Source organism: Theobroma cacao, chromosome 10 (assembly GCF_000208745.1).
Source record: "Theobroma cacao cultivar B97-61/B2 chromosome 10, Criollo_cocoa_genome_V2, whole genome shotgun sequence".
NCBI classification, from domain to species: domain Eukaryota; kingdom Viridiplantae; phylum Streptophyta; class Magnoliopsida; order Malvales; family Malvaceae; genus Theobroma; species Theobroma cacao.
In genome coordinates, this window is record NC_030859.1 from 15,405,941 (window position 1) to 15,429,209 (window position 23,269).

Below are 23,269 nucleotides of genomic sequence, written 5' to 3' on the forward strand. Positions count from 1 at the left end.
AAAATATTTCTTCTAAAACAAATATCTATTTTAAAAATTAATGAAATTTTGTATAACCTCATACAAAACTTAAGGGTAAGATATTTTAGCATTGTTTTTAAATTTAAGGGTTATATATTTTCGCCTTGTTTTTAATATATACTAAATATTTTATGACAAAAATCTTTTCAACTTAATATTTATTTATTTTTAAAAAGAAAAAAAAATGCTGAGCTCACAGTCTCTCAAGTCTCAAATGAGCTACCGGCTCCGAAGCAGCAGCAGCAGCATTATCGACATTGAGTGCAGTGCCCTCTCCAAACTCGGTTTCTTCCGTAATTCAAGGCAACTCCTCTCCCCATTTCTTTTTCTCCCTTCATTCTTCTCACCCCTCATTCTGTTCTTCCTCTTCGCCATCGTCTTTCGTAGGGTTTGGTGTTGCAGTCAAAATACCAAGACCAAAATGGACAAGGAGGAGGATCATCATCTCGCGAAATTCACTGTCATTAACGATCCTCTATCACTCAACCACAAGATTGCCGCCATTCGCAATGCCGGCCCTTCTAAACTCCAGGTTCTTTCAATTTCTTTCCCTTGTTTTACATGTCCTTGATTGTTTTCATTTTGTTATATACAATTTTTAATATGAAAAAAATAAATCATTCTACGTCTATGTAAACTAATTATGTTATAATTGGTGTTACATTTTAACTATTTACCAGAAACAACGATTGAACGGAGTTCATTTGGTTCTTAATATGAGAATTTGAGTCTCAGGTGATTGCAGATTTTGACGCGACATTGACGAGGTACTGGATCAATGGGCAGCGTGGCCAAAGTAGGTTCACCGCGGTTCTATCCTTATGTTATGATCATAAGCTGTCTGCAGATTTTTGGTTTTCATTTTTTACTCTAATATAACATGTATAGGCAGTCATGGCCTTTTGCAGCAAGGAAACCCTGAGTTTGATGCCAAGAGACAAGCATTACTTCAATACTATCATCCATTAGAATTCTCTCCAACAATCCCACTTGAAGAGAAAACCAAGCTCATGGAAGAGTGGTGTGTTCCTCAATCATCCATTGTTTTAGTAGCTTATAAGCATGCGAATGATAGGAATGATTCATTCATGTTGCTTGTGAATTATTCGTTGTTTATTTAAATTAGGACATGAAAAACCCTTAGTGTTGCATCATCTGGATTTCTGTTATGTTTTGAGTAACTAATGCTATTGATTCTATTCCTTGTAGGTGGGGAAAAACACATGGTCTTCTCATTGAAGGAGGCCTTACATATGATGCAATAAAGAACTCTGTTGCTAATGCGAATATTGCCTTTAGAGATGGTGTAGTTGAACTCTTTGAGTTTTTAGAGGTACCACTCTATCTCAATGATTTTTTGGTTATTTTCTTTTTAGGTTCCATTTGGGATCTCACATTTGACAGGAAGGGATTTAGATTTCAAGTGTAGTATAAATTGTGTGGTTATACTCTTGAAAATTTTATTGATACCTTTAAATTTATGATTTTGTTACATCATTATGGAGTGAATTGAAATTATATAGATAGAATAGTAATTTCATATGCATTTCCCTATACTCTTTTAAATACATAGGTATAGTGAATCTTTGTTGATTTTTATATGACGGCTAGTGGCTATACACACTTCTACAGTTTTATGAAAAAACGAATCCAAATACACTCTCCCAAATACTTGTTTGAAAAGAAAATTAAGAATCATGGAATGTGTGAAACAGTGAGCAACAAATTTTAATGCGATATTTTATTCAAAATATTATTTTTGTGCATACTTATGAAGAATTACTGTAGATAGTATCATCAATTTACAATCCAAAACCTAAAAAGAGGAAAGGAAGGAAGAAAAAAGGAACTGGACAATGAGTGTAGAAATAGGAGCAAACTAAGAGGAGAAATTTGGAACCATGAAAACCATGTCTTTAAGAATGCCATATTGACCTCATCCATAATTTCATTACACTGAAATTTCCCTTACTCATTATCACACTGATATGGTAAAAGTGCCCTCCAAGGTACCTGATTATTACCAACTCCAACATTCCTATCCCTTCATCCTGTCTCTTGAATATTTTGTGAATAGCAATTAATGGTATAACTGGTAAATACCAAAGACCTCAGCAAGTGAAAAATAGAAGTTATTTTCCTGCAAAAAGTAGCTATATAGGATTTCCTTTCTCTTTTTTAACTCATAGCTGTTACAGTGCTACCTCCGTTATATATTTTAACTGCATTGAAAAGTTCATTATGCAACATGCTCTAGTTTATTGATAAGGATGATAGTGTTGGATTGAGGGCTATTTTATAACACTTAAGAATGACAAGAAATCCATCAAGCGGCTCTATATCATTATGTTCATCAGAATGCCAATTCCATTTCTTTATATTTCTTTAGTGTCATCGACATAATGATGTAGGACCATGTCTCCATTGCCTACTTAGGGATTATGGTGAAAGGCATGAAAAGGGATTTATAAGGTTTATGATAGGAATTAGGGTTAGGGTCTGGGAATCAATTTCTCAAAAGAGGGTTGGAATGTCATGGCAAGATTGCTGGAATCTTCTGGCAGCAGTAGAATTAGAATGAAACAAGTTTATTGATGTTGTTCTTGTGCCGTGGATAGTGACTTGAAGTACTATAGCAATAGAAAGAGATCAATGAAGATAAGAGATAACCAATCACTCTATCAAAAATTCTCCATAAACCCTCCAATTTTACATATTAAAAATTTAACTCCACCAAGTCTAGGGAAAACTGATATAGATAGGCGCACACTAACTTCTCTGTCTTGGACTAGGATTTCTAAAAACATTATAGCTAGGAAAAATTACTCAACTGATATAAACTAAAGACCATATAAAAGCCCTAAGTAAGGCCCCAAATGGACCATGACTAAAGCTGATTCTGGGAAAACAGAACAATTGAAATACCCTATGGAGCAGGAATTGGAAAATACTGTTCTGCCTCATACATGAAAATAGCCAGAGTATATATAATAAAGTTTTAAATTGCTGGTTCTGAAACTATATATTTGAGATCAATAAAATTTCTTCTTTCATGGTTGTCTCATAATTGGCATTATTGCTAATCTATCTGATCTATTTTTATAGATAAATTGCTAAAAATCATTTTGTAGTGGTCCAGAAATTGAAATGGAAAGGAGAAACAGGGAGGTTTCTGATAAACTTAAATTCTTTTATACCTATGTATGAATGTATATATGTGGGTGTTTGATTGTAAGGTTAGGTTATTTTTAGTCCATTTCTGCCTCAGTTTCATAGTTTGCTCTGGTACATGCAGGAGAGAGATGTCCCAGTCCTCATATTTTCAGCAGGGCTTGCAGATATTATTGAGGAGGTTAGTCAGGCAAAACTTGCTTTGTGGTGGTCATCTATTAGAACAATTAGCTTATTAGCCATTGATTTATGGTCTAATCTGCACCTTATGCATTGTTGTATCTGTTTTTTTTACTTTATCAGGTCCTGAGGCAGAAAGTTCACAGATCTTTTATGAACATTAAGATTGTCTCAAACCGGATGCTGTTTGATGACTCTGGTCACCTTGTGTCTTTCAAAGGTATCCTTTATTTACACTGTCCTCTGCTGATATTTTGCTGCTAATACATTAACAGATGTTATTGGCTTCTCTGCCTAATGTTGTAGTTTTCCATTTGTTCTAGAATATCTTTGATTTATATTTTCGATTAATTTGTTCACTCTGGCATTTTCTGGTGCCATTTCTTTAATTTGCATTTATCACCTGGGCTTTTTCCATCTACTTGAGTCTTGACAAATGCCAGTGCAAGGGGAGGTGTCATGTTTGATGAAGTTGACAACTATAGGAAGAGTCTTATGGGGTTAAGTTATGGTTCATATATCATGCAAGATATCCTCTTTTTTTTTTATTCGTGTGGAATACTTGATTGGTATACTTATTGAATTTTGAGAAAAACTATCTATCTTGTCATCTTGTACATTCATGTAGCATGTTGTTTTTGCAATATGGTGCAGATAATTTTTAATAACCGTGATAATTGCTTTATTGTGATTTGCCTTCACACTCGATTATGTACAGGGAAATTGATTCACAGCCTGAATAAAAATGAGCATGCTCTTGATATGGCTGCACCTCTTCATGATCAATTGGGTGATAATGATGGACCAGTTACTGACAATGCCTCAGTGAAGCAGAGGACTAATGTGCTACTTCTAGGTGATCATATTGGTGACTTGGGAATGTCTGATGGCTTGAATTATGAGAATCGAATATCTGTGGGGTTTCTGTAAGTAAAACACTATTGTGAGCTCTTCATACTCGTATATCTGTTTTGAACTTTACTCTGATAGGTGGTTAAAATGTACAGTGCTATATGTTACCAAATCTTAAAATAGGAAAACACTGCTTAGATGGTATTATGGTTTATTTTCTGTATTTTTTATGATAGAATGCTTGGCTTGATGCTGGATCTTCAAATTCAGCATCTAGTTTCATAAGGTTTGAAGGATGACTTAAAGTGTAAAGTTTTGACAATAGGGAAGTAAAAGAAGATATTTGTGAAGATGTTTAGGTGCTGTGAAAAAAAAAATAAAAGAAGCTGTTACTAAGTAAAATATGATCTATAGATAAAGAACCAACCACCCCCCACCCCCCCTCACATACACAATAAACAAAAAACAAAGGGAAGCCCATGCAAATGTGCTTGGGTTTTCTGTGCAATCATACTTAGGAAGCAAAGGTAATATCACATTAATGGCAAAGAAAATTTGCTATGAAAAAGAAGAGGAAAACAATTATTGTCATTCTTTCTCTAAATTGCAGCTTTTTGAGGAAACCATTGCATGGAAAGGCACCTAGTGTAGAAGAGAAATGGTTTCATCTATAAGATACTGTCTTTACACTCATAGTGAATAGTGGTGAAATTGAAAGTTAACTTTACAGACAAATAAACTAAAAAATGCTTGACATAATATATATGTATTTTAATTTTATAATAGGAGGACGGATCCACTTACACTGTCATAAACTAATTAAGTTTTACATCATCGCATATATCGTTATATGATTTTATTTTTTTTTTTGCTAATTTCATACTCTATTCATGTAGATCATGCATACCAAATTGCTAGTTAATTGAAAATGTCTAATTATTTCTTAATAACAATGAAATTACTACCATTAAATATACATTGAAAAAGACAGTATTCTCAGTCAGTGTCATATGGACATATATATAGATTTTTTTTAAAATGCAACATATATATATTTATGTATGTATTTATTTATTTGAAAATGTCTAATTATTTTTTTGATAACAATAAATTACATCATTAAATATATATTAAAAAAGACAGTATTCTCTGTCAGTGTGATATGGACATAGATATACATATATATGTATATACATGTATGTATGTATGTATTTATTTGAAAATGTCTAAATATTTTTTGATAAAAATAAAATTTCGGCCATTAAATATATATTGAAAAAGACAATATTCTCGGTCAGTGTGATATGGACATATATAAATATATATATGTGTACGTATGTATTGTATGTATTGTATGTATAATATTTTATAGCACATTATTTTGTTTTAGACTAGTATAACTTGATTTCTCCTTGTATATGTATTATATACATAGATGTATATTTTATGTATTATGTATACATATGTATACATGTGTATGAATAATAGTTTATAGCATATTATGTCTTTGACATATTAAAAGTTTGTATTGAACCATATATATTAGAATTTTTGAAGTTAGCCGGGTCATTTGCCCCATGCCCCACTCAACTAAATGTGTCACTGCAACTTGTGTAAACCTTTGCCCCACGAGAAAATGATCATTTCATAAGCAAAGAGGAGATACAAAATCATGAAGCTAGTTTCCCTTTGTCCCTCTTTCAAGCCATTTATAAGCCTGGTCTCCAAGGCCCTAAGCAACAATTTACTGAGTCCTTCCAATAGTAAGATGAATAAAAGAGGGGATAAGGGGTCAGCCTCGCTGCAAACCTCTGGAAAAATGAAAATAACCAGAAGGCCCACCCCACCCCCTCCCCCAGATTCGCAATTACTGCTTTGTGATCAAAATGCATCTGCAGATCCGATATCATTATCCATCCGTAAAGCCCAACTCCATGAACAAGAGAAGAAAGTCCCAATCCAACATACCATCATAAGTTTTTCCCATATCAAACATGCAAGTTACCTTTTTGTTACCTACTTTTTCATTTTATCCACTGCTTCTTTAGCAATTAAGGCTGCACCAAGAATTTGGTTTCCCTCCACAAAAACATTTTGGTAAAGGCCTACAACTACTACTGCTTCCTTCAATCTCTTCACTAAAAACTTTTTGCAGTAAGCTTATATACCACTATCCACAAGACTTATCAGTTAAAAGTCTATGAGGTTTAGGAGCCCACTCTTCTTGGGATGACGGTAATGAATGTGCAGTTAGACTTTCTGCAAAACAATTGGTCCTATCAAAATTCTCCGACCCCAAAGGTATCCCTGTTCATGACCTCCTAGCTAGATTGAAAGAAAGTCATTATGAAATTGTCTGGGTGTCGAGTCTTGTCATTGCTACAATCAGACAACTGGAAACATTTCATCCTAATTTGCTGCAAAAAAATCTGCATCAGAAGAAAAACTGATACCAGTTGTTTGTGCTGCCATGTTATTTAGTTGTGACTTGTGAGACATTGTCAGTGTCACTACCATTTGTTTTCCTGCCTTCTGTTCTCATTGTTGCTCTGATTCTACTTTGTCTTCAACAACAATTTTGATTACATTCTTGGTAAGAATTTATATATCAAATGCATTTCAGGAATGACAACATTGAGAAGAATCTTGAGAGCTACCGCAATTCCTTTGACATTGTTTACTTGGTAAGTCAAATATTATTAGGTTGCATCCCCCCTGCTGTGTCTCTCTCTCTTATTATTTGAGTTCTAAACCTGCTTGTTATAAGAGCCTAAGGAGCTAGTCCCACTCATACATAACACTGGATTGCTACATTAACAATTTGGGTATGTTTTCCTCAGTAAAATCAAACATGAAAGAGTATTTTTGTGAGTTTTTGGAGAGAGATCAATCTGTCTTGGCAGCACTAGTATGTTGCACATAAGGCTTTGTCCTCGTGTGATCTAGCTGGTCCCTTCCTGTAGTCAAGTCCGAAACCACTGTCTGCAAGTAAATTCTAGAGTCCGATGTCTTTCTGTTGAGGAATGAGAAAAGTTTTTTTTTGGGGAGGGGCAGGTAGCAACTCAATTGCTAATTGCTGGTCATGTTACTATTTTTGCAGAATGACACACCAATGTGGGGCGTGGTGAAGCTTGCAACTGAGCTGTGTTCTGTTGAGTGTTGATTGATTGGCATTGGATGTGCTATTATTTGGCTCATCTCTTGATTGAAGATTTGGATGTATCCAAAATTGAGTCCTATAAAGACTTTGACATGTCAACTTCATTATTCTCAAGCTTAGCCCTAGCTCAAGACATCTACTAGAACAATTTGATTAACTTTTTGGTGATCACTACTTTCCTATAACATATTCATTTACTCCATGGAAGAGTATTTCAAGCACCACAATAGTGATGGGTGGGAGATGGGAGAAAGAAAGGATTTTTCTTGGCATATCACTTAAAAAAATCTTTATATTATTCAAAAAAATTTTAAATAAATTTTTTTATTATATTCAATCAAGTCTTTTTATTTTTGTTTTAAGCTACATAAGCCTTTATGATTAATGTTTGATAATTGTTATTTGTCAAAATGTAACTTGTCATTTTATAAAATATAGAACAGACGTGATATACTGACATGTCATAATGATGATAATGTGGTCATACGACATTTTTACCATCTCAATGTAATGTTAGCTTTATGTGGACATAAAATGACAATTAGTATTTTGATTGATAATAATTAATTCATTTTTAATAATAAGGGTTTATTTCATCTAATAAAAGTATAAGAATTTAATTGAATATAATAAAAAATAAAATTTTATTTACTTTTTTTTTAATAATTCAAGGGTTTTTACAAGTATTACATTTTTTTTTTTTTTAGTTTTTACATGTGAAAAAGTCAATCCGGGAGCGGAGAAAGAAAGGAATTCTTGCTAATGTATGGGATTGCACTTATCGCAACAACTCTATTAATGTTTTCTTTTATTAAAATTGACATATTTTTCTTAATTTGTAAAAAGTATATTATTAGAATACACTTAAAAACTAGAAATCAATATTCAATTTTTGTTGCATGAACTTGTGATTATAAACTTTTATCTCACTATAATTATAATAATAAAATTTAAAAATGAATGAAATTGAGTTCAATATAAATAATAGAGCAATAACTGAATTATCTTTGTTAATAGAATCGTTCACCGATACTTTTTAATCCGATACTCTACATTATCCAACTTGATTAAGTAAGATTAAAGCATTTTTTAATCAGATTTGCATTGTAAAACTATTATCTATCATGAGTTTGGATAACAATTTTAGATATTCATTATCTGAATTCGATTACAAATAATGATTTTTAATATTATATTTTAGTTTTATACATATTATTTTTATTTATAAATTCTTTATAATTAATATAATACTGATTAAAATTCATTAATTGTTATAAATATGATATTAAACTTTAATTTATTTTTATGAACTAATTTTAATTAATTAATTTATTTTTCATTAATAAATAATATATATATTATTTTAAATTTACTTTAATCGAGTATCTATGGATAGTGTCTAAGATACTCTGATACGGTTCGAATAACAATTCAAAATTTTAATTGGATATTTACAAGATTCGAGTATTTATCAAATAATCAAGTTCATGTTAAAAGTACTTAAAAAATAACAAGTACAATTGACATCCTTTTTTGTTAGCATTCAAAATATACTATTTTAAGCAATAAAAACATGAATATCAAATGTATATATTTTTTATTTTTTAATTTGACCAAACAAAACCTTAAAGTCATACTGTGTTGGAATTTAAGTCTAACCTTGTGCGGCTTTAAACGTTTAAAATATAACTTAAGTAAACTTATAAATTACGGACCTACGTTCTCAACCAAAAAAATATGTCTGATAGGTGATGGAAGACTCATGTTTATATACTTAAGATCCACCCCATCTCTTATTGATATATGATCCATGACATTTTACTCTATCCAATTGTATAATGGTACTGATGTGGGATCCGTAACATTTTACTCACTCAATTGTGTAACACCCCCATTGCACTGGCTCTTTACCGAGGGACTTTTATACTAGTTTAGGTATACTTCAACCCTTGTATCTCTCATTGGCCAGGCTTGCTTTTATACCACTTGTCACGAGCTGAAACTTAAGCCTAATCTCTTGCGGCCTTTAATCATTGTATCTCTCATGGAGGCCCTTCATCGCTCCTACATAAGTGAAGATCCGAGTCTATTCTGATACTACTTGTCACGGATTGAAACTTAAACCTAACCCTATGCGATCTTAAACTCTAAAAATAAAACTTAAGCAAGCCTATAAATTATGAACTCATATTTTCAACCCAAAAAACATGTCTGATAGCTAGTTCAAGACCCATGTTTATATATCTAAGACCCACACCCATCTCTTACTGATGTGGGATTCATGATATTCTAATTCACCCAATTATGCAACAATACTGATGTGGGATTTGTGACACTCTCACTTTGCTTAGGTATTGATTTTTTTATAAAAAATAATTTTAAATTACATAATATTATAAATAAAAATAAAAATAACAAAAAAAGAGTAATTTTAAATTTGAAAATGCTATAAGTAATAGTACTACTAATAAATTAAAGATAGTTGTTTTAAAATATTGAAATTTTAAAAATATTTTCCAATTTCTTATTGGGTAAAAATTTTTGTTTAAATAATTTTTAATTTTTGAAAACATTTTATTTTTTATATCTTAATGTTTACTAATATTAATATAATCACATTTTGTTAATTACGATAATTCTAATAACAAAATAAAATTAAAATTAAGAAAATGTAATATATTGAAAATAATTATTCATAAGTTTCATAATTTATATGATAAAATAGTTAAAATAAAATGAATATTTTATTAGAATTCAAAATAAAATAAATATTAATTACTTTTATTAACTTTTTTTTAATTTTAATGAGGAATTTTGTAAATTATCTTTAATTTTAATTACTATTTTTTTATCTTAAGCCTTTATAAAGTATTTAGAATTAATTCACCTTGTGAAAATAATTTTGAGATCCCCAATAATTTTGATAAGTTATTATTGACTTTATTCAATTAATTGTTTCATTTTTTATTACTTATAAAAAAAGTTGGTCGATTTTTTATTCTTATTCCCTTTTTAAAGTAATTTCATAAATTTAAATTCATATATCAGTGGGTTGGGCTTGGGTGAACCCGACCCACCTCTTCTTTTTCTTCTCCTTTTATCCATAAAACGACGTGGTTTTGTTTTTCTTATAAGCCTCGCAGACAGCCCCATTCTCTTTTCATCATTTTTCCTCTCTTCTTCTTCTTCTGCCACTGACCCGAGCGGCCAACCTCTTTCTCTAAAACCTCTCTCCCTAACTTGGTCTCCGGCGCCGTCGCCTTCGCCGGCCTGGGCCTTTCCGGCAGCGGTTCCCTCTTTCTTTCCCTTTCCTCTTTTCTTCTCTTCCCCTTCCTTCTGCCGCCAGTTTCCTCTCTTTCTAAAAAAGCCTAGCCACCGTTGTCTCCTTCACTCTAAAAACTTTATAAATACCTCGAAATCTATCCTATCCGTATCACCCACCTTCTGTCTCTCTCTCTCTCTAATAATCCATTCAATCAGGTAATTGTAATTCAATAATTCTCATTTAATTTTAGTTTTGTTTGTTTTCATCATGCATTCGTGTTTCTTTCTTGATCTGAAAAATAAATAATCTTTGCTAAATTTAAATAAATAATCTTGCCTACAAGCTTTCTGCTAATCTTTGCTAACTTCCCACTTCATTTCATTGTTTTATTATTTTTAATTTCTGTATTTGCATACCCTTAACATATTTAGCTAAATTGATCTGAAAAATGGATGGCAGATGGGAGAACTGGCAGTTGAAAAACATGTTGAGTACATTTTAGCTGTTGAAAAGGTAGGTTTCAAACTCACTAACTTTTTATTTTACAGTTTTATATAAGTTCAACATCTCAAGTTGATTATTTCGGGGTTGATTATTGTTAGAGAAAGGATAGTTTTGAATCGGTGGTGATGGACCATCTAAGACTGAATGGGGCATATTGGGGATTAACAACCTTGGATCTTCTAAGGAAGCTTGATACTGTCAATGCAGATGAAGTTATTTCATGGATAATGAAATGCCAACATGAATCCGGTATATCTTAAAGCTTAGTTTTTTTATTGTTTAATTATTACTAGTATTGTTGATAAGTTAAAAGAAATCTAGATTTAAGATAATTGGGTCATAAAATAAAACAAGTTTGATGATGCTTTCTTATACAGGTGGTTTTGCTGGTAATATTGGGCATGACCCGCATATACTGTATACTGTCAGTGCTGTGCAAGTGCTGGCCCTTTTCAACAAGCTAGATGTTCTTGACATTGACAAAGTTGCAACTTGTATCCTTTCATATATTCTTGGGATGACATTGTTCTCTCTTTTACTAAAGAGTTTCTATTATGATCATCCATCTTTTGGAGCTGCTTTAAAATAGTTTGCATAACTTTAATTGATTTTATTTCCAATTTAGTTGACTCGTCACTGTTGGCTGTTAAAATATAAAGTGCCTTCATGTACTTCTTGCTTTACTTAAATCACCAAGTTAGATATAACTGGGCTGCAAAATGAAGATGGATCCTTTTCAGGAGATATGTGGGGTGAGGTGGACACACGGTATGTGCTCTTCTTGGATCATATGTTATATCTGCGTCTCTTTCCTTTTGATTCATTATTTGTAGACCAAATTGATTTTCTTGGTTTAGGTTCTCTTATATTGCCATATGTTGTCTTTCAATATTACGTCGTCTGGATAAAATCAATGTGGAGAAAGCTGTTAATTACATTGTGAGTTGCAAAAACCTGGATGGTGGCTTTGGATGCACACCTGGTGGCGAGTCTCATGCAGGGCAAAGTATGTTAATACCATTGGCCGTATGTATTTGTACATTTTTAGTTGCATATTGCTTAGTGAAGATTGCTAATTTCTTGATTTTAGTTTCATTTACCCATGAGGTTATAGTAAAGCACTGTATTAAGAATGAAAATCTTTGTTGAAACCTTTTACTCTGTGCATAATGACTGCAGTTTTCTGTTGTGTGGGTGCTCTTGCTATAACGGGATCTCTGCATCATGTTGACAAGGACCTTCTTGGGTGGTGGTTATGTGAGAGACAAGTTAAATCTGGTGGTCTTAATGGCCGCCCTGAGAAACTTCCTGATGTGGGTATTTCTCTTAAATTGTAGACAAAAAAATTGTTTTCTGCAGTAATATTCTTATGGCCCCTTCTCACTGTCATGTGGTTGTATCCTTTTAGGTTTGCTACTCATGGTGGGTTCTTTCTAGCTTGATCATGATTGACAGAGTTCACTGGATTGACAAGGGAAAACTTTTTAAGTTCATCTTGGACTGTCAGGATGTAGAAAATGGTGGAATTTCAGATAGACCAGATGATGCTGTGGACGTCTTCCATACATATTTTGGAGTTGCTGGTATCTAATGACTTCTTTTTGCTTTTCCTAACTTGCATAGCTGCCTTCAGATTTTTACAATTTTCCCATATTCCCATATTTACAGGTCATACAGGAATCTGTTGTAGACTTGGAATTTATGCCATTGAAAAACATGTTTTTCTATTAGTTTTTCTGTTGGCTTTTTTTTTTTTTTAACGGTATTGATGTGTTGAGGCATTAAGGAGTGTCCTACATAACAATGCGATGTCCACACCATCCCCAACCCCCCCCCCCCCGCCCGCTAGAGGGCATCTAGGCTGTAAGGAGTGTCATTTATAATTTCAAACCAGGTCCCCTAGAGGGTGTCTATGCTGTAAGGAGTGTCATACATAATCATGCCATGAACAATGGTTCAGACCACCCCGCCCCAAACCCCGCCCCGTGCACACACAGTCATGTTAACCTGTAGTTGAATGGTAGTCATTTTCTTAATTGTTTTAATTGGGCTTTGTTGCTATTATGTAGTGAACTCTTCACATTCTGCTCTTTCAGACTGTACTTTGGTTGTTTGCTTATATACCAGTATTCTACCAGATTCATGGTTATGGCTTTACTATTTTTGTGAATTCTGCATGCATAACTCTATTCTTGTTTGTTATTGTTGTAGGACTTTCACTTCTTGAGTATCCAGGATTGAAAGCTATTGATCCAGCTTACGCATTACCTGTTGATGTCGTAAACAGAATATTTTTTTCAGCAGATAATTGACACATTTAAATGGCATTGCTTTGCTTTGTTCCATGTTTTTGTACCATGACACCACACATTCATTTTCCGAGTGCTTAAAAAGTTCAGATTGCCATGCTGTGTTGAATTTTCTGATATTTTAATCTTCAATAAAACCTTATCAGTATTTGTTCTCCCATGCATGGCATGTAAATCTTTATCTATATTTGATAATTATGACAGTTAACTTGTGATGGTGTTGAATGTCAGCTAAGACATGTTTAAGCTTAATGCAAGTTGTGTTATGTGTAAAGCAATGTATAAGCTCAAATCAAAGTATTGTACTCTCATAGATATATCACTTATCAATGAATGAAAATATGCAAATCCTATGTTCTGATAAAAACATAACTTCTTGTTCTTTCTCTGTTCTGTTTTTCCTTTGGTTCTCTAAGCTAAGCCTTTCTTCAAGCACATACCCTTCTTTCATGGTTGAAAAAATTTTTGATTTATGAAAGTAGTTATATTTGTTTATTAATTTTTTAAAGTTATCATTTTAAATATTTTTAATTATTAATATTAGTAAATTTTATCGGATTTGTAAATATAGAAGAATTTTAGTTGTATAGGATGACTTTTGTTAAATATGAGATTTTTGTTGTGCGACTCATTTGTCCAGTGGTGATTTATATTCAATGTTGGACAAGAGTTAATATTAATAAATAGGTAAAATAGATGTTTAGAGGCTTCATTGTTTGCAATAAAAAGAAAAACAAGGTTTAGACAATAAATTTAAGTAAGTTTAGAGACTTTTTTGGTATTTAAGTCAAATATTAATAAGATTTAATCAATCTGTGAATAAAAATTTTAATTGCATTTCATGACTTCTATTAAAAAAATATTTTTCTTAATTCTAATAGTATTTAATCATTTATTGATTAATATTTATAAAATTTTAAATATATATAATTGAAATATTAATTATCTTTTTCTATTTAATTGTTTAAATTTTAGAGACATTTATAATTTTAGATATTAACTAGTCACTCCTATCTTACCACTTATGATGGTCATAATTGCGAGAAAAATTAAGAAAAGAAAAAGGTTTTAGGAACAGTTACAGCTCAAGGTCTAACCCTGACAACTATGCCATGCTCTGAATGAGATACTGTTAAGACTTGATTCTCCTATGGGCCTTTGTATCCTTCACCTTTTGTAGCCATCTATCATCATGTGAGAAAAGATGCAAGAACCACATGAAGAAGGAAAAATGTGCTGGAAAATAAGCCCAACTAAAAGCCTTTTAGGAAAGTTGACATGTACCCAATTATTTTAGTATAGAAGGGAGGAAAAAGAATGCCTAGTAGTAACTGATTGAAGTCAACATCTCCTCACTTTCAGACAATCTCCATTTTATCGTCTTTGCTTTGCTATTGACCTGTTGCAAGTTGTACTTGGGACAAATTGGAGCTTCAAAGCAACAACCATCCATATTTACAACCAAAGCTTGAACCAGCAATTTGCAGGGTTTTCAATGGCAATTAGATCATGATATTACCAGACAACGGACACAAGCACAGAAGATTGACGGAAAAAGGATCTTTGAGAAGGGGACGAAAATTGCATGGCGGTGTGCTGATGATGCGACCAAAAGTAGGTTTGAACTCTGGTTAGAAATACTGGGCACTAGTGTGGTTGAAATGGCCTTCTGGGTATGGAACCCTTGCCTCAGATCCTTGCGTCGTTTGGCCAGCATTAAATCGAGATTGGTCTCTGTATGAGTCAAACTGACCAGTTGTATAACCACGAGTTTCTCCAGCAGCAGCTGCAACCGCTGTGCCACCATAGCCACGAGCATCTTGCAAGCCAGAATTTGGATGAGAGCTGATTCCAGCTTGCTGGTATTGATGTAAACGAGTTTGTAATTCCTTGAGGAGGACTTCCTCTCTTCGATTGGCATGTTGAGCTCTAAGTGCTGATAGTTTTTCTTGGTACCTAGTATTGATCTCCATTATTTTCTGCAGTTGCAAAATAAACTGAAGCATTAATGCTTTGCATTTAAAACAAATCATGCAAAAGGATTAAAAATCTCATAACTAATTATTACTGGTATCAAATAGATAGCACGAACAACAAATTTTCATAATTAAAATAAACTACATACCATCCGATAAAACAAACACAGTTAGTGGCAAAAGGTGCTCTGAGTCCTGAGTATGTGAGACTGCGTTCTCCAGGTTGTGTCTATTTTGACAACTAAAAATTTATTGAAAAGGAAAATGAGAGAAGGTATACTGGAATGGTAGGTCTTAACTGCTAGCCTGGTATAATATCGTGAATTGCACATAAACAAATAAAAAAGGTTCAAGCATTAAAAGACGCCGATTCAACATAAAATTATCTTTTTTACAACATGAAGAGTTCTCTGAAGACTAACTATCCAAACAAAAAAGCTACTCTGGCCAGGCTCTGGAGCACTAAATTTCCTAACAAGGAAGACTATCTCCCTAACTTACCCGTTAAGACCTGATACTAGCTCTTGCTATAGTGCAGGACCTCACTTTCTGGTCATAATGCAGTCCAACCTAAAGAACCCTCCAACTTCCTCTTAACTATTGCACTGCTAAGTATATCAGAAAAATCAAATGTGATATCAATTTGCCAATAGTTAACTGTCCTCAGAAAATTCTAAGTCCACCTTACAATCGGACACTTGCGCTTTCTTGTCATCTGCAATACCATGTAACATTGTGAGAGCGTCTCAATTACAAGACATAAAACCCCCCCCCCCCCCCCCCCCGAAGACAACATTGCATCTCCTATATCATGAAATAATACAGCTAAGAAAGTACTCATATTGCAATCCAATTCATTTCCATAATACAAATTAACAGTAATTGTTAACCACAAGAGCCGACCAATTGCTTTGCCCAGTCCATGTTTCAACCCTATAACTTATCTCTAAATGTTCTTCCCTTTGAAAGAAAATTGCCGTATCCACCTACCAACAAAACCTGATGACATAGAATGGGGAGAATAAACTGCATCCAAGCAACTAAATAGTATAAGGATGCTTCTCCTAGCACCCATAAAAAATCTTTATGTAACATCTATAGGTACCCTACAGAGAAAAGAAAATAATGAAAGCGACAGCCTTGACCAAATCTTTCCTAGAAGCATTAACCTTCCCCCTTGGAACACCTACTACTTCGTGTGACCATTCAATCTTTTCTCACATCAAGCAACTGAAAGATATTAGGCTCCCTTTGGCACCGGAAACCCATGGTATAAGTTAGGATATCTTCAGTAAGTTCAGCTTATGACCCAGCAGAAAGAGCAGATCAACCCAAGCACAGTTATGTTTACATGTCATTGTGGGTCTACTGGTAGCGATCTATGCCTAAATTCTCAAGCTCCAAATACCAACCCTCAAGAGTATGCCAAATATATGTTTTTTTCTTCTTTCGGCATCCAACCTAGTGAAGAGGCTCAGCTGGTTAAAGTAACCAATTGATCCCTGGATAGTATCTGAATGTGCACTTTAGTCCCTTCTATTTTGGAAATTAAGATCTCATAATTCTATGAAATGTGCACTTTTGTAAAATTGTAAACATTGTTAGAAAGATTCTGCTAAATTCATGACATCCTATTTTTAAGCTTACATGGCAATCTGATGTGGCATTAATCTATTTATTTAAATAATTTTAAATGGTGAAAAACTTAAAAAGAACAAATTAGCAATAAGTTTTTTTTTTTCATTTCATTCAAGAAAAATAAAAAAAATAAAAACAAAGAAAAATTAAAGAAAAAACAAAGAGAGAAAATGGGAGGAACCAGAATTTGGGTGAGAGAAAGAAGGAGAAATGATTGGACAAGACTCTCTAACTTCAATTCAGTTGACCAAGTTTGAAGGTCTGGAAAACCATCCAAGCTAAGCTTCAGGCAAGCCATCAAAGAAATTCTTTCAAGAGAAAGAAAAAAAAGAACCAAGTGGTGCAGAGGCACATTAACTCAAAATGAAAATAAAAATCCAACTATGTGAAACAATCAAGCCAGGGTATGATTCTCATACTTGCTTGTTTGTATTGGGACGGACCAAGTCACCTTCAACTCACATTTTGCAATGTAGCATGACGCATTTGGCCATCCAATCTTTCTTCACAATTCTACGCACAAAAGTTTTTTGTCATTCACCTCACTTGTAGTTTCATCGTCCTCAAGTTAATCAAAATCAACCTTTTCAGGTTCATCTTGCATGAGATGGGTATAAGTCTAGAATTCTGATTTTGGATGTTTCCAGATGGGCAAGAGGGAAAAGAGGAAAGAAAGGAGTAACACCAGGCAGATTGACTCTGATCTGTCTTGTACTGAGCAGACCAGTCGCCTTCTCACTTTCTCTTCCTTTCCTCTGGTCCATCTGTTTCTCCTTCTTTCTTTCACCCAAACCCAGAATCTTCCCATTATCTCTCCCTTAGTTTGTTTCCTTTTTTTTTTTTTTTATGAACGAAATAATTTTCTCTTGTTCGATTTTTTTACCATAAAAAAGTAATTATAAACAGGGACCTATTGGATACTTTAACTGGCCCAACCAGAATATAAGGCCATTACAACACCCACACTAAACTGATATGCATATAAAGCACTTAAAACTTAATATATACACAAAATAAAATAACTTTCTCAAGAAAATTACAATGTTCAGTAAGAATATAGCTTCATTCTTCATGCTCAGAAAAACATGTCTAAACACAAGAGAGGAGAAGAAAGACATGCAACTTAATGACGACTACACCATTGCATCATACTAGCAAATAGTAACAGACTACATACAGGTAAATATCATGTTGTATTCTATCTCATTTAACGATTATATAGATCATATTAGCAATTGTTTGCCCTACAACTCTGCTCAAAGGGGTAAAAAGAGAGCAAAGAGGAGACCTTTGGTCTTTCTTCCATGTGTTTCACCCTAGACAGATCTAGGTGCAGGAAATTGGGGCTTATTTGTGGGGAAAAGACAATAGTGAAAGCATTACCATCTGATTATTTTAAAACATACTGACCTCCTTGTGTCTAGCAATTTCTTTGTCCTCTGCATCACTTTGCTCCTTCACTAACTGCATAATTTCATCATGGAATTTTCGTTCTAAACCTTCAAAAGTCAGTGGTGATGGGTTGTCTTCATATCCAATTTCCATGTCTTGCTCTTGAGACTGAGCATTGTTTTCTACATTGGGGGAATTCTCTAACTCCAATGCCTGCCCTTGATAGTAGGATCTTGTGGTATTGACCCTTTGCACTGAATTATAATGAACATATTTAAAACAGATAAAAAAATGCAGATGCAAAACCACTCTAGAGAAGGAACTACCTAGAAAAGGAAAAAGAAAAAACAAAAGCACATTTTGATGAAAATATATAGTATGAACCTATGACTCAAAGCCATTTTACTTAATGATGCATCGACGGTGAATAACACAACCAGGAACACCGGATTTTATTTACAACCATCACCCAATTAAACTGAGAAACAAGTAGTAAATAGCAATAGCAAGGGTTAGACTTAGAAACCAAGACAGCCATTAACGCTCTATAGAACCCAAGACAGCCATTAAGGCTCTATGTTCCCATCCCTGTACCTGCTCCTTTAAATGAGGCAGATGTAATCCCAAAAATGGGCCTGCTCTTTCTGAATAAATAAACAAATAATTGATTCCCTTGGTAAATAAAGTAAACTAGTAACTAGATAATAGTCAAAGGCATTATACTCTAGCAAGAGAGTTCACTCTTTTTGTGGTGATAAAGTTTTGATGCAGGCTGTTCCTTGACTGCCATCACTTTGTATTCAAAGCTGGCAAAAACTGAAACACATCTCAGAAAGTCACAGGGTTGGCATACCAATTTTGTTATCTGTTCTTGTTCACATCCCCTTTTCTCTCTGTATGAATTTCATTGAAAAGACAAGTTAGGAAAGAGACCAAAGGAGGCAACAAAGTAGGCTTCACCAGGTAACATGAATCAACTACCCATTTAACATATGACTTGTCAAAGAGAATTAAAAAACATTTAAGTTCAACCAGTAAAAAATTCAATAAAGGACATTAATCTCAGCTCTCAAAGCAATTAACGAAGGGCAGAACTAAAAGATAAGACCTCTAAAGTTTCAAGAAGTTCCGTCTCTTGTTCTGAATAGAATAAAATGAAACTTTGACGTCATGTGTCACCCTGCATTGATTACCTAAACTTTTGAAATAACTCATATTCCCATAAATCATAATTTTAACTGATAGCCCTCAATGGACTGATGACTTCATCCTTGCATACCTATTCAATTCAACAGCAAAACGAAAGCCTATGATATGTGCACACCATGGATGCACCCATTCTAGCTTCTCATATGGCACACCTGCTCTTCATCATATTATCATACCCACTCTTTCGTGTTATAATTAAGCGATTTCTCTCTCTCTCTCTCTCTCTCTCTCTGTGTGTGTGGTAATTTTCAATACTTTAATACCAAAATGTGAAGGAAGCACACCCTTAGACTTGGGAAGTACACAACAGATGCTTTAACAGCAAAGAAACAAGAACTGGAAAAAAAGGATGCAGGGGAACAAAATGCTAAACACAGAGTCAATAAATTCCGGTCACAAGACAAAAAGAACAAGCGAGTAAAAACTTGTGAGCCAAGTGAATGAAATTCTTAGCAACCAGATTAATATTGCCAGTAGAATTTTCAATCCTTTCAAATATTCTTAAATATTCAGCAATTCCTATTAGCTCTAACACAAAATGACAATAAATACGAAAACAACACAATCCACAGCCATAAAGTCCAAAACAAGTGTAGTAATATGAATTAAAATATACAACAAAAAGTGCTAGTACTTGCCTTGGTTGAAGGCATGAGAGGGCATTTGATCATGTAGTTTTGGTGCATCTCTATTCCGTTGCCATTGACCATCTACTCTGGAAAACCTCAATTTTGCATCTTTCTCAACAGAAAAATTGTTCATTGCAGCATTGTGTTGCACTATTCTCTGAGCAGACATGTGCTGCATTTCAGAAGTAGCATATGGGTTCACATTGGGATCACCATATGCTGAAGGCCTCTTCATCTTTTATTTTCTTTTTCTGTTTCACCAGTGCCTGAGTTACAAGAACCCAATGACAGGATTCCATTAAAACACATTTGGGAACTACAAACTAAGAAAAACAAAAATTAAATAAAGATGATCACCTGCTACATAAAAAAATAAGAACAATAATTATCCTATCAAAACCATGTTACAAACAATCTTTACTTTGCAAATTGAACTACACAAAGAAAATCAAGAATGAATATTCAAAAAAACAAAGAAAAGAAAGAAAGCAATCAAAGGAAATAAAGGGGTGGAAAATCATGAAATGGGTGACAAGACGGTGGGGTAGCTTACCTTTTAGCGTGGCTTTCTGGAAATGGAGCTAAAAATATTTGAGGAACAAGAGTCTCGATTGCCAGCCTTCCACTCCCAGTGTCTTTACACTAGCAAGCTCTCTGGTTATGGCTTTGACCCGAAAGCCAACCCGATTTCTTATGAAGTACTATGTCTGGAAAAGTTGATCAAGGTAGGAGGGTGGCAATGGACTAATGGCTAAGTTACTCTCCTTTTCTCGTTTACCCTCGTAGATTTCAAGAATCAAAAACCTGGAACAAGAATCCAAGACAAAAAACAGAGAACAATGACTTTGTAACTGAAAATTGTATTACTCCACTTAATCCCATCGCTTGCTTATACGAGGTTACTATTTTATATCAGTAACTAACTCCTTGATTAACAAATTAACATAGAAGACAAAACAACCTTCCAACTATGATTAATTTTACTATTTACAGGCTAACTCTCATTAAGTTAATTTTCTCTTGTTATTCACCAACACTTCTTTTACCCTTCCCTTAAGATCTCAAGATGCGTATGGATGTTCCAAATACTTGTCTTGCTCAGTAGAAATTGGAATTCTTCGGGTAACAATGCATTAGCCTGCACATATCTTGGTTTAATCAATCTCGTTACCATTTTTTTTTAACTTGATATGGTTTGTAATTTTTTCATGGAAAACAGGGTTTTTACAAATACTCATTGTCGATTGATTATCACAATATAACTCTACAGCCTTCGAATGATCAATGCCAAAGTTTTTTTAACCAAAAAAAAAAAAAAAAGACTTCACAACTAGTAGCATGTAACTCTATGTTCAACCGTTATTGACCTTCTAGCTACAACGGTTTGTTTTTTGGATTTCCAACTCACTAATAAGTCTCCAAAAAATACCACATATCTTATCATTGATTTTCTAGTTGTTGGACAGCCTGTCTAATCACTGTTGCAATATGATCTTAAGTGCATATATGGTGATGATGAAAGTAAAATAACTTGTCCTATAGAGCTTTTCAAATACTTCAAAATTCTATAAGCAACCAATAAATATAGATTTCTTGGTCTGTCCATAAATTAAGACAGAGTTTGAACTCCATACATAATGTTAGACCTAGCAAATGTTAGATACAATAATTTTCTCACCAATTATCTATACATTGAGCAAAACAAAATCATCGATGTCGGATGTCTTATGATTATAATCAATTGGTGTAGATGCAAGCTTGGCTTCTAGTAGCCCTTGTTCTTCAATTAGATCTGGTGCATATTTTCTTTGACACAACATAATTCCTTTGTGTGATCTAGCTATTTCTATGCCAAGTATTTAAGAAAATATTTAGACTTTTCGATGCCTTTCAACTTAAAATTAGACCTTAAAAATTGTTTTGTTTCATTCTCAACAGTGATAAAAGAACTAGTCACCATAATGTCATCAGTATAAACGGGAAAAGCTACAAAATTACCATATTTAGTTCTCTTAGTAAAAAGAAAACAGCTTGATTTTGACTGTATAAACCCAAACTATACCAATATCTCTGCAAATTTTGCATTCTATTACCAAGAAGCTTGTTTGAGCATAATCCTATTAATGATTACACCCTTTTGTCACTAATCTTGCTTTCAGCCTTTCAATACTCCTGTTAGCATTAGTCTTGACTTTATTCATCCATTTGCACCTTATGGCCTTAAAATCAAAAGGTATTATCTCTATTGTCTAGGTATGATTATCCTTTAAAGCATCTAATTCATCTTTCATAGCATCTCTCCATTGACTATGTTGAACAATTTGTGAGAAAGAATTGGGTTTTGATACTTGGTTAAGGCAACTGTGAAAGCTTTCTAATTAGAAGATAATTGTTTAGTAGACAAATGATCACTAATAGTATAGACTCAAGATATTTTGGAGGTTTTCTTTTTTTGGTACTCTTCCTAAGTGAAGAATGTGATGAAGATAAAGATGTACTAAGATTAATATGATCATGCTCTAGTTGAGGTAACACAATGTCCTAGTTAAGGTTTACAAATTTTGGTTCAAGTAAAATAGTGTCTTGGTCAAGATTTAAAGGTTCTAGTTCATGTTGTGATGAACTGGAATTGATAGGAAAGGAATGAATAGGAAATTGAAAATCAAGTAATGGATAGAAAGGTTGTCGTATAGCAAAAGAATGGGAATTATGAGATATAGGTATAACATTTCATAAGAGTTAATAACCTTGTCGGATATTAAAGTCTCCTTAAAAGGAGGTTGAATGAGGCGGGTACATATATCACTTGAAACTCAATGTTATCTTGCAAAGGTCTAATGGTGCATAATAAACGACAGATGGCTCAAACAATGTTGTCATATGCTCGCACTTTTTGCCAGGTAGGTTTCAAGTCATAGGTTTGCAGTCGTTAAAGAACATACAATTAGGACAAAACTATCATC

The 23,269-nt window shown here is 33.4% G+C and overlaps 3 protein-coding genes across 5 annotated transcripts; 2 read left to right on the forward strand and 1 right to left on the reverse strand.

Annotated features, from left to right (window-relative positions):
* Positions 203-7,605, forward strand: LOC18586864 (7-methylguanosine phosphate-specific 5'-nucleotidase A). 2 transcript variants are annotated; one of them, XM_007010436.2, is made up of 10 exons: positions 203-324; positions 409-553; positions 757-817; positions 910-1,042; positions 1,231-1,354; positions 3,317-3,373; positions 3,496-3,592; positions 4,091-4,298; positions 6,848-6,908; positions 7,325-7,605. In XM_007010436.2, the coding sequence occupies exons 1-10, from the start codon at positions 206-208 to the stop codon at positions 7,385-7,387; spliced, it is 1,068 nt and encodes a 355-aa protein (XP_007010498.2). In that variant the 5' UTR covers positions 203-205; the 3' UTR covers positions 7,388-7,605. The 2 variants fall into 2 exon arrangements, with proteins under 2 accessions (XP_007010498.2, XP_017985193.1); XM_018129704.1 differs by having other exon boundaries at positions 203-553.
* Positions 10,550-13,622, forward strand: LOC18586867 (geranylgeranyl transferase type-2 subunit beta 1). Its single transcript, XM_007010440.2, has 9 exons — positions 10,550-10,864; positions 11,109-11,162; positions 11,252-11,402; positions 11,531-11,647; positions 11,855-11,921; positions 12,011-12,159; positions 12,333-12,466; positions 12,562-12,736; positions 13,365-13,622. Exons 2-9 carry the CDS (start codon positions 11,109-11,111, stop codon positions 13,463-13,465), a joined length of 948 nt encoding a protein of 315 aa, XP_007010502.2. The 5' UTR covers positions 10,550-10,864; the 3' UTR covers positions 13,466-13,622.
* On the reverse strand, positions 14,457-18,647 carry LOC18586868. 2 transcript variants are annotated; one of them, XR_001929683.1, is made up of 2 exons: positions 17,496-17,909; positions 14,457-15,441 (listed from the first exon to the last, which is right to left on the reverse strand). XR_001929683.1 is itself a non-coding variant. In XM_018128725.1 (2 exons), the coding sequence occupies exons 1-2, from the start codon at positions 18,619-18,621 to the stop codon at positions 15,094-15,096; spliced, it is 483 nt and encodes a 160-aa protein (XP_017984214.1). In that variant the 5' UTR covers positions 18,622-18,647; the 3' UTR covers positions 14,457-15,093. The 2 variants fall into 2 exon arrangements, 1 of the variants encoding a protein (XP_017984214.1); XM_018128725.1 differs by lacking the exon at positions 17,496-17,909 and adding an exon at positions 18,487-18,647.

Coding starts and splice junctions, on each gene's coding strand:
- LOC18586864 (XM_018129704.1), top strand. CDS start 206: ATGCTGAGCTCACAGTCTCTCAAGTCTCAAATGAGCTACCGGCTCCGA. Junction 818..909: donor CAATGGGCAGCGTGGCCAAA/GTAGGTTCACCG, acceptor TAACATGTATAG/GCAGTCATGGCCTTTTGCAG. Junction 1,355..3,316: donor AACTCTTTGAGTTTTTAGAG/GTACCACTCTAT, acceptor TGGTACATGCAG/GAGAGAGATGTCCCAGTCCT.
- LOC18586867 (XM_007010440.2), top strand. CDS start 11,109: ATGGGAGAACTGGCAGTTGAAAAACATGTTGAGTACATTTTAGCTGTT. Junction 11,163..11,251: donor ACATTTTAGCTGTTGAAAAG/GTAGGTTTCAAA, acceptor GATTATTGTTAG/AGAAAGGATAGTTTTGAATC. Junction 12,160..12,332: donor CGAGTCTCATGCAGGGCAAA/GTATGTTAATAC, acceptor TAATGACTGCAG/TTTTCTGTTGTGTGGGTGCT.
- LOC18586868 (XM_018128725.1), bottom strand. CDS start 18,621: ATGGAAATTGGATATGAAGACAACCCATCACCACTGACTTTTGAAGGT. Junction 15,442..18,486: donor AAATTGCTAGACACAAGGAG/GTCAGTATGTTT, acceptor TTGCAACTGCAG/AAAATAATGGAGATCAATAC.